This window comes from Aptenodytes patagonicus, chromosome 5, assembly GCF_965638725.1.
Source record: "Aptenodytes patagonicus chromosome 5, bAptPat1.pri.cur, whole genome shotgun sequence".
Lineage (NCBI taxonomy): Eukaryota > Metazoa > Chordata > Aves > Sphenisciformes > Spheniscidae > Aptenodytes > Aptenodytes patagonicus.
This window is the reverse complement of record NC_134953.1, coordinates 59,933,635-59,947,710: the sequence shown is the minus strand read 5'-3', so window position 1 is coordinate 59,947,710 and position 14,076 is coordinate 59,933,635. Positions and strand designations below refer to the sequence as shown.

The 14,076-nt window shown below is 39.5% G+C and overlaps 2 protein-coding genes across 13 annotated transcripts in view; one reads left to right on the top strand and one right to left on the bottom strand.

The window, feature by feature from the left end:
* The window catches only part of DOCK7 (dedicator of cytokinesis 7), a 106,822-nt gene that overhangs the window by 51,767 nt on the left and 40,979 nt on the right, over positions 1-14,076 (bottom strand). The window lies entirely within an intron of this gene.
* ANGPTL3 (angiopoietin like 3) lies at positions 3,078-13,341 on the top strand. Its single transcript, XM_076338215.1, has 7 exons — positions 3,078-3,590; positions 4,644-4,754; positions 5,606-5,723; positions 6,498-6,611; positions 8,151-8,246; positions 10,128-10,400; positions 11,759-13,341. The coding sequence occupies exons 1-7, from the start codon at positions 3,093-3,095 to the stop codon at positions 11,938-11,940; spliced, it is 1,392 nt and encodes a 463-aa protein (XP_076194330.1). The 5' UTR covers positions 3,078-3,092; the 3' UTR covers positions 11,941-13,341.

Genomic DNA, 14,076 nt, shown 5'->3' with positions numbered 1-14,076 from the left:
TGCAGATCAGAGAATTAATCATGATAAACACTCATTATCACAATAAAATTAAGAATGAATGTAATGATTACCATTTGAGCCCTACTTACTAGACTTTTACATGTGGAGTTAAAATAAAGCGCCAATAAAAAGGCAGAAGCAGAAAGATTAAATTATGTTTCATTTTAGCAAAAGTCCCTGTTCAGTTCTGTGTCTCTGTGTAGACTGAGCTTCCCAGCTGCATCACTAGAATATTTTTACTTTGCCCTGCCTGGTGATACACCTACCCAGCCCAAGTGCAATAAAGCCGAGAAGCACCTGATTTAGGAATACAGCAGACTCCCCACTGGCCAAAGCCAACGTAATACTTATCCATTGAATAAGCAGCACCAACCTAATAATAAACCTGACTCTAAACTCCCAACACACAATAACACATCTTTCAACCTGTGAGATGCTCCAGTGGAATCACTGTTGGTCTTGGGTTGTGGAGTGCTGTATCTCTAAGCATCAGAGAAGAAACAAATGCACAGTCCTAACTCCCTCTCATTTCTCTGCACAAAACAACTTTGCTCCCACTGCTTACGTGGAGATCTGACAGTGGCATGAGCTCTATGACACAGCAAGAAGTCTTAGCACTTTGCTCACTCTTGGCTGCTTGTTTACATCCTGAATGTGTTCAACCAGTCAGTCTCCAACGAGTGACCTGTGTTACTTTAGAAAAGAATGGGCCATCATGTTTTCATCAATGCACCAAATATTCAGTGCAAAATAAATGATTGGCAAGTGAATGGACGTACAGGAGCAATAACAAACAGCCCATAACCAAATTCCTCACTTGCCTATAGCCTTCCAGGCTCAAATGAGTAATTAAGCAAATAAAATAACTCTTCTCCACCACGTTACATGTACCAACAGTGAGCAGATACAGCCCAGTCTCAGCTGGCCTGGCTCAGTTAACTGTGGCTTTAAAAGAGTCGTCAACAGACAACCAGACAGGCATTTAGTTGGTAAGAGCCATTCTTTCTGCATCTTACACAAGTGCATTTCTGACCTGATTTAATGCAAGCTGCACAGAACTGAACAGAACTAGGCGAGCATTGTGGTATCTGCATGAGCCTGCATGTATCTCGGGCCTCTTCATAGCTCTTCTGTCTGTCCTGAAAGGCAAAAGGACTGTCCAGTTAAAGTATCTGAAGAGACAGTTAACAACAAACTGCAATTCAAATGAAGCAAAGGCTGCTCTGATCCTTGGCAGCACTACACGCCAGGGCACAGAGCTGTCCTTGCCCAGCCATTCCCTGACTCTTTGCACGGTGCAGCCAGAGCTGAGACGTCAGGCCAGAATCCTCAAAACTCTCAGTGTTCAGGGATTTTTAAATCATTACTTTTCTGCTTTGCTCAAGTGTTTTAAAATTATGCTTGAGAGACAATTCCTGATTGGTCACAGCCTTTATGATGCTGTGAATTCACAAATATCTGAAATAGAGCAGAAAAAGGAAACTCTTACTTATCCCTTTGCCTTCACAGGTTTGTTCCCTACGAGACAATTCTCGGTATTCGGCCTCAGCAGTGTACAAGGATGAGGACCTTCAAGACTGTCTGCTGCAGTGGGACACCTTGCAAGACGAGAAGTTACTGGGTTGCTTTTTTATGGGACAGAACTGCACCTTTAGGTTGTGAGAATGCAGTGCTGCTTCCTGGTATAGAATAGTGATTATTGTTTGTATTTAAAGATAATTCCTACATTTGCTTCCACTCTATGCCAGCAGATTCTCTTTGAATGAATCCCCATTCTTCCCAGTGCTGGGCCTGATGATCCACATGCTCCTGCTGTTTTTCTATACTTTGTGCAGATACTCCAGTAAGTCTGATCCAAATCATACTGGTACAAAATACTCTCCACCAATTAATTTGAGATCTAAAATACTTTCACGTTATTTAATTATGGGTGGGGAGGTTACCTGCATATTATCAACCCTTCATCACACAGGAAGTTCAACGTATGAGATAACAACTTCATTTTAAAAATAATTTTTCTATTGATGCTTCATACCATACGTGCATATGTACATGAAGCACAACAACAAAAAGTCCAGGGGAAGAATTACTAAACATACAAAAATCTAGCAAAAACCTGAAAACTTTCCAAAGTCAGACTACATTATGCATGGACTGATTTTGATTTCTTGGATTGCTATGAGTAATTCCAGAAAGAAAAATACCTTTCATTCATACTGCAATACTACTCAAAAAACATACATGCTTCCGTGCAGAGACCCACTGCAGAACAGGACATTTATTTCAGAGCACTTGTAGACTTGCTTTATGTAGTGTGAATCTTAAACAGTAAGAAGGATGGTAAGGTGAGAAATGTAAGTGAGGTATTATTTATCTCACCCACCTCTGGAAAGCAGCTCTTAAAAAATAAGTTTTATATGGTGTAAATTACTGCACAAACCTTAACATAGTAGAATAACATCCAGGCAATCTCTGGACCTAATTCCCTCTTTCTCACTTAATCTGAACTAGATGACAAGTAAATCCACTGCAGCACAATGAGTTACATCAGAAAATGCTACAAGATGAGAATTAAGTTGTGTGAATCATCTGGGAATATTTTGCCCTTCCATAGCTTATCAAGGAGCTGCACAACCTGAAATACAGCATCCAGTGCTCTTAAGTATGGTAAACCCTTTTATACTCCTGAGGCAATAAAAGGAATCATACAACACAAACAAGAAGCAATTTAGGCCCTTATCAAGATTATGACCCAAAATTAATCTATTAAAAAGCATTGTGTGAAGAACATTATGTCATCAATAACATTTTATAACAGAAGGTCTGGCAGGTGGAAAAGTTCAGAACCAGTTTAATCAGCAACATGCCCATCTCTCAGTTTTATCTTCCCAGATATCAACCTACATTCGAGAGGGGTTACAGTCGTTCAAATACACACAGTTTAATGATCAACTCGTTGGTCTGCCTCTTCTATAATGAAGACGAGTATAAATAGATCAAATTCTTCAACTCAGAACAGTCACACAGCAAAAACTGTCAGTAGGAAAAGTCTCTGCATCCTGAACAACCAAAGAGTATCAGGAGCAGAAAACATGAAAATCATTCTAGTCTTTCTATTCATTGCCCCACTTGCTCTTTCAGCTAGAGCTGAGAAGGATCATTCCTCCTTCGATTCTGCTGCATCTCCTGAGACAAAGTCAAGATTTGCCATGTTAGATGATGTACGAATCTTAGCCAATGGACTCCTCCAGCTTGGGCACGGTCTTAAAGACTTTGTTCATAAGACGAAGGGGCAGATGAATGACATCTTTCAAAAACTTTACATTTTTGATAGGTCCTTTTATGAGCTCTCACTGCAAACTAGTGAAATCAAAGAAGAAGAAGAACAGCTCAGACAAACTACGGCCAGACTGCAAATCAACAATGAAGAGATAAAGAATCTCTCACAGGAGATGAATTCAAAGATTGAAGACCTCATACAAAACAAAATCCAGCTGCAAGAGAAAGTATGGGGACTGGAAGACAAAGTCACTAAACTGGCCATTATCCAGCCTTCAATACAAGAGACAAAAGAAATTTCTTCACTCAAAGTAAGTAGACTTGTGAAAGCCCCTGACACACAAAGCCAAAGTCAATTGTAATATTATTGGTAGTTATGCAACAGAAGCTCATGTCTTCCCTTCATCTTCACTGTAGTACTACTGTGTATTTTGAGAAATAAATCACTATGATAATCTTAAAAGAATCAATGTCTTAATCTGACATATTGTTTATTTTGCAGTAAAATTCCCTAGTGAAATCAGTGAGAAAATCGTGAAATTATAAGGCTCTGTATCTTTTTCAGTATTTTTTTGCAAATCAGTTTTAAGAAATTCTGTAATAATAATGATAAAAAAATTTGCAGTCAGGAAAGTGATGTGATTACCAAGCCCATAGGTTTGTATGTCATCAGCTCATTACAAATCAATGCACTAGGAACTGCCTGCTCAGTATAAAACCAGGAAGTTTAAAACTTAAAGAGGGACATCTGTAGGACCAAAGAACCTTGCAAGTGTTAATAGACTTCATGTCAATGCATGCAAGCATTTGGGTGGTTATAAGGTTTCCTATGGAAAAGGAAGTATTAACTGTATTTTGCAGAAGCATAAAAAGGCTAAGCAACTTGTGTGAGAAAATACTGGATATTCGTGTCAAAGCAGAAAGATGAATCCAGACCTCCCAAATCCCAAGCTAACACCCTAAATGCTGGGAACAGTTCCCTTTTTTGATCAGTGGCATATATCTAGTTCGAATCAAGGGCCAACTTCACAGAACATAATTGTTCTGGACGTGAAAATGGAAGGAAAATAACAACAACAACAAAGGTCTACAAAGCTGCCAGTAGTTTGTCTCAAAAAAAAAACGGGTGTTCACTTCAGAAATGGGTGTTCATTTCAGAAAAAATGGGTGTTCACTTTCTTTCTTTCCAGAAAGAAATTCAACCTTTCAGAGGCAAAGCAGGCAACCCTTTGGAAAAGGAAAGGCAATGTTAAAAAGTTCATGCCTCTCAAAACTGGCCCCGAGACAAGAGTTATGGAGGCAGTGACACTGTGAAGGTCTGCTGCTTCTAACCACGACCTTCCTCCCTCCCTTCTTGTCCTCAGGCTTTTGTGGAACAGCAGGACAACCACATCAAGCAACTTCTCAAAATTGTAGAGGACCAGCATGTGCAACTTGACAGACAGCACAATCAAATAATGGAGCTGGAGGACAAGGTACAGGAACCATCTCTATTTCTCTTTTCAGAATTTGTCATCCCTCATAACACTGAAGGAGTCAATGGCCCAACCGTTCATTTGGGTCAGCCATCCCTCTTGTTCACAGTTTGGGGGTGCAGAGGAGGGTATAAACAATTTTGACCGCAAACAGGTACCTTTATGGGTGAGAGACTGCTGTGCTGCCAGGCAGGGGGCTATGGCCAGGGCACACAATGACCAAGAACACAGCTTTGAACTATTGTCTATCAATACCAGGCTGCTGTATTTTCTGACTGCTAAGTTCCTTTTTTTTCTCTTATTATCTATCATATTATTGTTCTTCCATTGGTCTTCTAAGTATCATTACTTTCTATCTCTTTCTTCTTTTCCAATATTCAGTCCAATAGGGAGCCATGTTCTGCAGTTCAACATGTGTCACCGTAACGCCGGGTATAACTGACATGCTCAGATTTAATTTATTCCTAAGAGGAGGCTATAAAAGGAAAACACATTTCAGCCTAAGGAACTGTGGGTTCTATGCTCTTTAGATGTTGATATTATTTGTCTAAGTGATGTCACCTGAGGAAATAAGTTAAATCTGTTTGCCCATTAAGGTGCATCTTGTGAGAATGGGTCATTTACTTGCCTCATGAATCCTACCTTGTTTGAGCAATGGCACAGCTGACATTCATGCAACTGAAATCCACCAGTGCAGTTCTGAAGTTATTTTTATGTTGTAAACTGGGTATTCTAAAGGATTACATTCACAAGAAAAATTATTCTCTGCATGACATTGTTCAGCTTGATACATGAATCTCATCATTTCAGAGCCTTGGGAAATTAACAGTCTGTAATTACGGTTCTTTTAGCTAAACCACATAGAGCTCCAGGAACTCGCAGAGAACTCCTTCACGGAGGAGCAAACAGAACCAGAGGCCATCCCCTTTCCTGTGCACAACGCCACAGCTGTAATATACAAATCTGATGGTGAGACTTTATCTCTTAGACGTGACTACACAATACCTTGCATTTGCAGTATTCTCTGTGAAAGTTTTGCATTGGTTTTTAATAGTCAAAGACTAAAAGCAAAAGACTCTTATGTTATATACAGTGCTGTGGGAAGGAGCTGGATTTCTTGCTTTGGAAAATGTCATCATCTATTTAGCCCCACTATACATGCACTTATTTCTAGGGTGACATACAGAAACAACGTCCAATAACGCAGTAATCCTGTCCTCAACCTTCAGCCTCCATTCACCCCATGTAAACACATGCTGTGACCGTCCTTTTACTGACACTTCTGATGTTGCTGATACCTGTCTTGAAGAGTATCAACAGAGAACTAATTTACGTCACACTGGCTAATTCTAAGATTTGGAAGAGCTTTCTTTAAAGCTGAGAGGCATTTTCGAGCTGCGGCTATGGGAACAGTTTTTATTGGGAACTTTACAAGGGGTAGGAAAGTCCATTTGCCAGACTCTAGTCTTAAGCCTTACAAACTTTCCAAAATTATCTAAATTGAAACCTTGCCTAACTTAAAAAATACAGGTGGTCCAACCTACATACAACTTGGCAGCTGTACTACCAAGCCCAAAGCAGTTTGTCCATTTCATGACATTTATTGTAAAATAAAATTACCAAAAAGATTGTTCTAGTTTTTGTTTTGGCTCTATCCCATATAGAAATTCAAGTTACAAAGCTGGATTAAAACTTACTACATCCAAAACAGGATTTGTAATTGTCTGCTGTTTGCTTTCCTAGGTGCCGCTCCTGACTGCACTGCTCTTTCTAACAGCGGCATTCGGTCCAGTGGTGTTTACACTATTAAGCCCAATGGCTCAGAAGCTTTCGATGTCTACTGTGAAATGAAATTTGGTAAGACAGCTGTGCTAGCAACAGTCTAATTTTCACATAAGTAGTTTCCTATAAGCCAAAAAAACTGTGTCTCATCCCAAAGTACACAAAAACTTACCATGGTTTATGTATCCTCTTGACTTCTCTTACTGTTCTGTCTGTGCTCTGAACTCAGGTTTCCTATATCCTAAAGTCTCCTTAACACTGCTTTCATTCTTTACTCACCTCTTGTTTATACCAAGGAAAGGACTTTCAATCATGTGACATAAATTAAGTATATTAAAAAACCAAGCCCCTTTAGCTATAGAGAATGAAAATGGCAATTATATATGCCACTATAACTTTTCCAAATGAAAGCAAATAGTAAATACCTTAGTAAAATTTTGTTTCATTAACAAGGGTTATTGCTTGAGACTTAGATATACCAAACTAACCCGAAGGGGTGAGTCCTGGAGACAGGATTCCCCATATCATGTTTGGGTGAGTCAGTAGCTATGTATCATATAGGTCCAGAAATGTCACGGACCAGAATGCACAGCATCTACCCAAGCTCTATCTTTGTAAGAAACCCATTTGTCTGTTCCTTTTGCCACTACCCAGAGATCACATATTGTTTAGCCAGTTCACTGTTCCCTGTTTTTTTCACCCTGCAATGCATCATCCTGCAGTGCTGTTCTGTGCGTGTCCTGCCCAGCTTCCCTGCATGGTCCCTTTGCCACAGCTACCCGGAGAGCCTGGGAACACGCTGATGCAAGCGTGGCAGGGCTGTGTGATTTGTTTGGATGTGTAAACAGAGCGGCATGGGGTTGCCCTGTGCAAAAAGCTCCTTTGCTTACACTTGTTGAAACTAGTTAAATGAGGGTGTCATGACCTGGTCAGGACAAAGACCCCACTGCAGCCCTAGCATGGACACAGCCTCCAACACTTCATACCTTCTGTGAAGTTGCATTCCCAGCAGTCAAGCACTATCAGTAGAGGGAGTCTGACAAGCTGATCAAATGTCTGGAACATTTCTTATCTCTTTTTTATCATTTTCTCTATGTTTGTGTTTCTCAGCCCTCATAAACAAAAGAAACCCAGTTAAGGCAGCTTAACAAAATAAGTCCAGTGAGCTGAGTCACCGCAAGTGTGGCAGAGGACACTCAAACAGCCCCGTGTTCCGTTCAGCTGTGCTCACTTAAATTTCTTTCATGAAGATTTAGGCTAACTCATTCTACCTCAAAATTGGAGCACCCAAGAGCACACTCATGGACAATTAATAAGGCCAAGGCCAAGATGAATTGAGCATCTGGTCTCTGTACAGCCAAGAGGCTTTATAGCTCAGTACACGTGCACTCAGGTCTGTTGCAAAATGAAGAGTAAGTGGGATTCATACGGAGCCACCTTCAGTGCAAACCTATTTTCTTCTTCACTGCAGTGGAGAGCAAGCTCGCATAAGGGCAGCCACAGCAGTGCAGTCTGTAGGTCAGTGGCTGACGGTCTCACTTACTTTCTATCTTCTCTCTAGTGTTTTAAACACTTAAGCCAGGCTTGTGACTTATTTCCTTTTCACATTCACAGGCAGCTCCTGGACTGTAATCCAGAACAGAGTGGATGGATCACTAGATTTCAACCAAACCTGGGATGCCTATGCAAACGGTTTTGGTGAACTCAATGGTAAAAATGCTTTTTTTGTGTCTTTTCTTTGTATCAGTTGATTTGAGAAGCTGAATCTTCTTAATTAAAGGTGTTCACATGAGAGCAGACAAAACCTGCAATCAAATCTGAACAGCTTACCTAATTAGTGGAACACCAGAAAGTGCTTACCAGAAAATGTAACTCAGTAAAGTTCTCAAAGACACACCTTCAAATGTGTGTTTAGAAACTTTTGCTGAATCAAGGCCAGAACGCTTTAAATGCTATTTTAATTATTGAGATTTTACTACTCATAAAAGCACCCCCCAAAAGCCTTTAAAGTATATACATAAATGCAAAACCTCACCAGGTTGCTCTCACTACCTGCTCTCAAACTTTCTGCAATGATGTTTCCCTTAAAACTGCCACACCAACTTTGCCAACCTCAAGACAGCCCGAGGCTGCATGTGCTCCCCTGCACAAACACCTCCGGCTTCCCCGTGCAGTGGCCAATCCCCTCCATGGCTGGATAGGGTGAGGAAACACCCACGTTCCCCTGTTAATCATCAACTCCAAAGAATTTGTAGCACCAAGTGCTGCACAACAGCCTCCCCATCCAGAAGATTTTCCCCATTTTTCTCATACAATGAGATGACTCTACTTTTGTTTAGAAAATATTTTGACTTTCTAGGCACAGCACAGATCAAAACCTCACCAATGTGGGCAGCAATATTGACTTACTTCCACCTCTTCTACAATGAAGAGCTGCTATATCTCAACCATTCCCACATTTTGGGACAGTAGCTCACAACTGAGGTAGACTTTTACCTGTATAGTTTGATCATATTGAATACTACAGTTGCTCCTCGATTAGTCTCCAATTCCCATATACTAAACCAACATGAAGCCACATCTTTTCAGTGTCAGAAAGATTTTGCAGAGGATCGCATCACTCTCAGCTATGTCCTACTCAGTTCTGTGCTGCATATTCTAAGGTGATAAAATATCACAGGCTACTGCTCCTTACCTGTAAATTTTGGGAGTATTTTACTCAACCATCTTGTCTTCTATTGCTTAAAATGCCACCTCCATGTATGGCACTCACATTCAGCTACACTATTTCTACGCGTGGCAGTTACCTATTGTGTACTGATACCAGCGGCACTGATAATAAGCTACTTAATGAATATAATTTATGAAACTAATTAAACTAATTATCAAGAATTCTAGCAAAAGAAAAACGCTCAAGTTAAATTCACTTCGTACACAAGGGTATCAAAACTTCAGTTTAGTTCTACAGCTCCTTCCTTAAAAAATACAACAATTGCAATTAGGTTTTATGTATGTCACTTGCTTCATTTGTCACACAGTTCCAATTATGCATGTTTTAAATGTCTTGAGCTCCCTCTCAGAGTTTCACAAGAGGTGGGAAAGTTAAGAGAGAAGCTCCAGTTCATTTATATCTCTTGCTTTTATTGATCATTGGTGTGCAATTAAGAAGAGGTAAACGAAAAGAATGTAGCAGGAGACCTCTGAAAAGATCAACAGTCCCCAAGACTCATATTATTGATTTAATTAAAGCAATGAATAAATCCTTTTAAATACTATATTTTCACACATACAACTCGCAGGTTATCTGTAAAAACAAATTCAATAGCAGTGTGAGCAATACAGGGTTTTAGGGAAAGTTTATCACATAACTCCCTCCCCACTAACTCTCTGCCCGGTGACTTCTGTCCCCTAATCCTCACCTCTGACATCTCTTGATTCTGACATTGCTCAGCTTATTTGAACACATATTTTCAAATACTGATATTTTAAAGGTGAATGAGCTATCTGAGGTATGGGTCAGAGATCTGAAAAACACGGTAGGTGTTTTCATGCCTAGTTCCATATCAACAGCATCTATTTACAATTTTGCAGAGGAATTCTGGCTAGGCCTGAATAAGACCTACTCCATTACTAAACAAGGGGACTACATCTTACGGATTGAGCTGCAGGACTGGAAAGATAATAAACGTTACATCGAGTATGCGTTCAGCTTGGGAGGCCCTGAAACAGACTACACTCTCCAGCTTTCACGAATCTCTGGAAGCATCCCCAATGCACTGCCGGAGCAGACAGAACTGCGGTTCTCAACTGCAGACCGTGACGTGGACATAATAAATGACTTCAACTGTCCAGAAAACTACCTAGGTATCAGTACGCTGGGATTATTACCATGGCAGTTTCTTTGTTACATGAAGGATGGTAGTATGCTTTAGTGGGTAGTTACTGATATTAGCCTGGCTTTAGCTACAGAAAAGAGAGGGTAGCAGCATCTTTCTGCTTGCAGGAAAGGGCAGAAGATGTTTTTTGTTGGCAGATAGCAGGGCCATACAATGAGGCATCACCTTTTTATTTTATAGACAGGTAAAACTAAAGCATAGTGAGGCTGTGCAAACGACCGACATCAGAAACAGAACTAGCAGCACAGGTTGAAATAAAACCCCAGGATGAGATTCTGAGCTATGAAGTAAAGGGCAGTTCTTTCTCTGATGCCTGCTCTGGTGTGGCAGCCCTAGGTCGGATTGTTTAATCCTTCCTTGCGAAAAAAGAGAAGACAAACTGACTCTTAGCTCCATTTTGACTACAAACCAAAAGTTAAGAATGACGGTGAGTTTCCATTCAAAGGGAGATTTTAGCTGTTTGTCAAGTATACATGCTATAATCACTCTCTAAAGGGTGAGAGATGCAAGGCTGAAGACATATTTCTCCTTGAAGATAATTTGGTTAAAGGATTCCTAATTCTTTGATTTTATGAAGCTTTTATGTTTTGCCAGTTTATAGCAAAAAGCAAACAATTGAAAAAGCAATTAATGATTAAACCATAGGATACAGAATTGCCCTCCAGACACCTGCTTCATGCAACAAACATTTTGTACGTCATTCTAGGCTTGAAAATTGTTAATGTCTGAAACAATGCTGAGAGTGTTACTCAGCTCTAGTGACCATAAAGCAGATGGCCAATGACTTCTGAAGTGCTAAACTTTCATTTTTAGCACAGAGTCATTGCCAGTCCTTTGACAGCAGAACTGGGCTTACAATTTAAGCTCATGGTTAAGGACACCAGCCAATAAAAAAGAGAATTTGTTTACTAAAGGCTCTTCAGCCTCCTGTAGATGCAGAGATTTAACTATTTGTACCTGAGAAAAACATCAGCAAATCAGAAAGTCAGTTGTAGAGGGTCATGGGAAACATGAAAGTGTGGTGCTAACTTTGTAAGTGTCCCAATTCAGTGGCAGCATTTGTGTGTGCAGTTTTCTACGCACCACTTCTTTTATGTGAAGCAGACAATAATGGGGAGCACAACTTCTTTGTATTGGCCCTCAACTTGCAAGTGTAAGTGGGTATATGTACAAGCACCATTTCATTTGGGTATACTAGGTAATTGTCACTTTTGCTGGAACTGGTCTAAAGATTTATGTTGCAAACAGGAGCTGTCTCTTCAGAAACTGAGCACAGTATGTTTGGGTACAACTGACAGTAACTGACATTACAATATTTTTCCCTAGGAGGCTGGTGGCACAGTGAATGTGAGGAAACCAATCTTAACGGGAAATACGTCACACCAAGGTCAAGAGGAAGACTAGACAGAAGAAAAGGCTTATACTGGAAGCCTAAGAAAGGAAGATACTACTTGCTCAAGTCAACCAAAATAATGATACACCCAACAGATTTAAAAAGTTTTGACTGAATGCTCAACCTGATGCATTTTAATTCAGAACATATACACTGAACATTACTACATCAAAGTTCATGTTATGTTTAATAACAGATGCATGTCTAAATCCATACACTGTATGGTGTATTCTCCAATATATAAACTCTGAGGCATTTGCGATGGTCTTACAGTATGTTTGGTGAGTATTCTCATTCACCCTAGCCCCAGTGTCAATGTGCTGTAACTTATGTGGAGCTTTTACCTCCCCAGGATGAAACTCTAATGCCTAGGAATCAGCGGCCTATTCATGTGTTAGATAGTATTGCTTGGGGGAATGGGTTTTCAGGCTGTTGCATTTGTTTCTGGGTTGTGTAGTAGGGAACGCAAAAAGTGTTTCAGTAAACAAAGGACTGGCAAAATGCTACGGAAGATATTTAGGTATTAATCTATAGGGAAAAAAGAAATTTTGTTTCATAAAGTAACTAATTTGATGTTTTGTTCATGTTATTGTTGTGGAATGTTTCTATGAGCAAATGAAAGATGGATAATTCCCCATTTTAGGGTTCTGTGTATTTTCAGACAAATTTTCAGCAGTGCAGCTCAGGCCAATCTTCGCTGACACACTGTACTCATGCAGCTCTAGATGTGTACACACACATCAAGTAAGCCACAGTACAGATAATCTTTTAGATACCACACTTTGAAGAGTAACTTAAGAACTACACTTTCTCACTGAAAGTTAAGAGCTAAGCTTCAAAGCTTACTGAAATAAATAAGAGATCTTTTCTTCTCATTTGAAATGGATTCAGCACCCTCCCTTTGCGACCTTTTAGTACACCTAAGAAATTAAATGAAAGACCAAGTGAGCACATAACAAAACACCTTTCAAATAGAGAACAGTTGCCTGTGGGGGGCAACTCCAATGGAGTCAATGGTACCAACCAACAAACCCTGTAGGCACAACCTGCGTGACAGTGTTGGTCCTGCTCCTGAGAACACATTCACATTTGTTTAACTTCGGCTGCAGAATACTATAAGGCAGAAGGACTACTGACATGCTTGTGGATGGCCAGCTGTGGAAGTGTTGACTGACAAGTACCCCAATTCTGCAGCTACATTGAGTCATATTGACTTGTATATGTTACCTAACCCTTGTACAGTACGGATTTTTTATCTCAACATTTGCAACCATACAGAAAATGGTTTTAAATTGTAATTTGTCAGAGTGAAGCAACTGTGAACAGAATGTGCTAATTACAGAGAAACTGCAAAAATACTTTTACTCCTCAGGGATTTATTACAAAGAAGAGATCACACAGTGCTGCTTATTTGTATTGGTGTATTGTAATGTTTAATTACCTGTCCAACCTCTAAAAATAAATAAATAAATAAATAAATAAATAAATAAATAAATAAATAAATAAATCTTTTGAAAAGACATGAGATATGGAACTTGACTGAACTCCTTCTTGTAAGCTTTGGTTTATAAAAATCTGGTTTGTATTTATCTAACTTTTACAAGAAGTAACTGATTTGGTGAGTAAGTTGGTGAAATTACTCAACAGAATTCCACTCAGAGGTGTAATGTCTTCAAAGATACTGTGAAAAAGCTTTAAGTGGATAGTAGTACATAATGAAAATAAATCTGCTGCCTGCCTGGGCTTATTTATAGAAAGGTTATTGTTTTCCAAGATACTTTAGAAAAATTTCTTATCTTCCAGATCTTCAGAAGATTTTTTTCAAGCATTGTAAACAAAGAAATTGCTTTTAAATCAAAATGGAAATATGAATTAAGAGTTTACACATTTTCTTCACTTTTATCCCCCACTTTAAAGAAAAAAAGTAAGTCACTGAAAGTGTCAGAAAGTAATAGAAACAGTAAGAGAACTTTAGCACACAGACAAAGAAAAAAACCTACATAAAACTGAAAAGAATTCAACTAAATTTCACTGTGAATTTTGGGAAATGGAGAAACTTCTCTGATGTTCCTGTTCACATCCAAGTTTTATGCAAATATGTTTGTCCCTTCACATCTGTGTATTTTCTGCTGTGTCAGTCTGGACCCTTTTCGTGCCTCTGGCACAGCAGATCTACTGATACAGCAAGTTTTGCAACGAACCAGATGATAAGGTAGGAATTTCTAAATTTGCCAGTCTCGGGTCTTGAAAT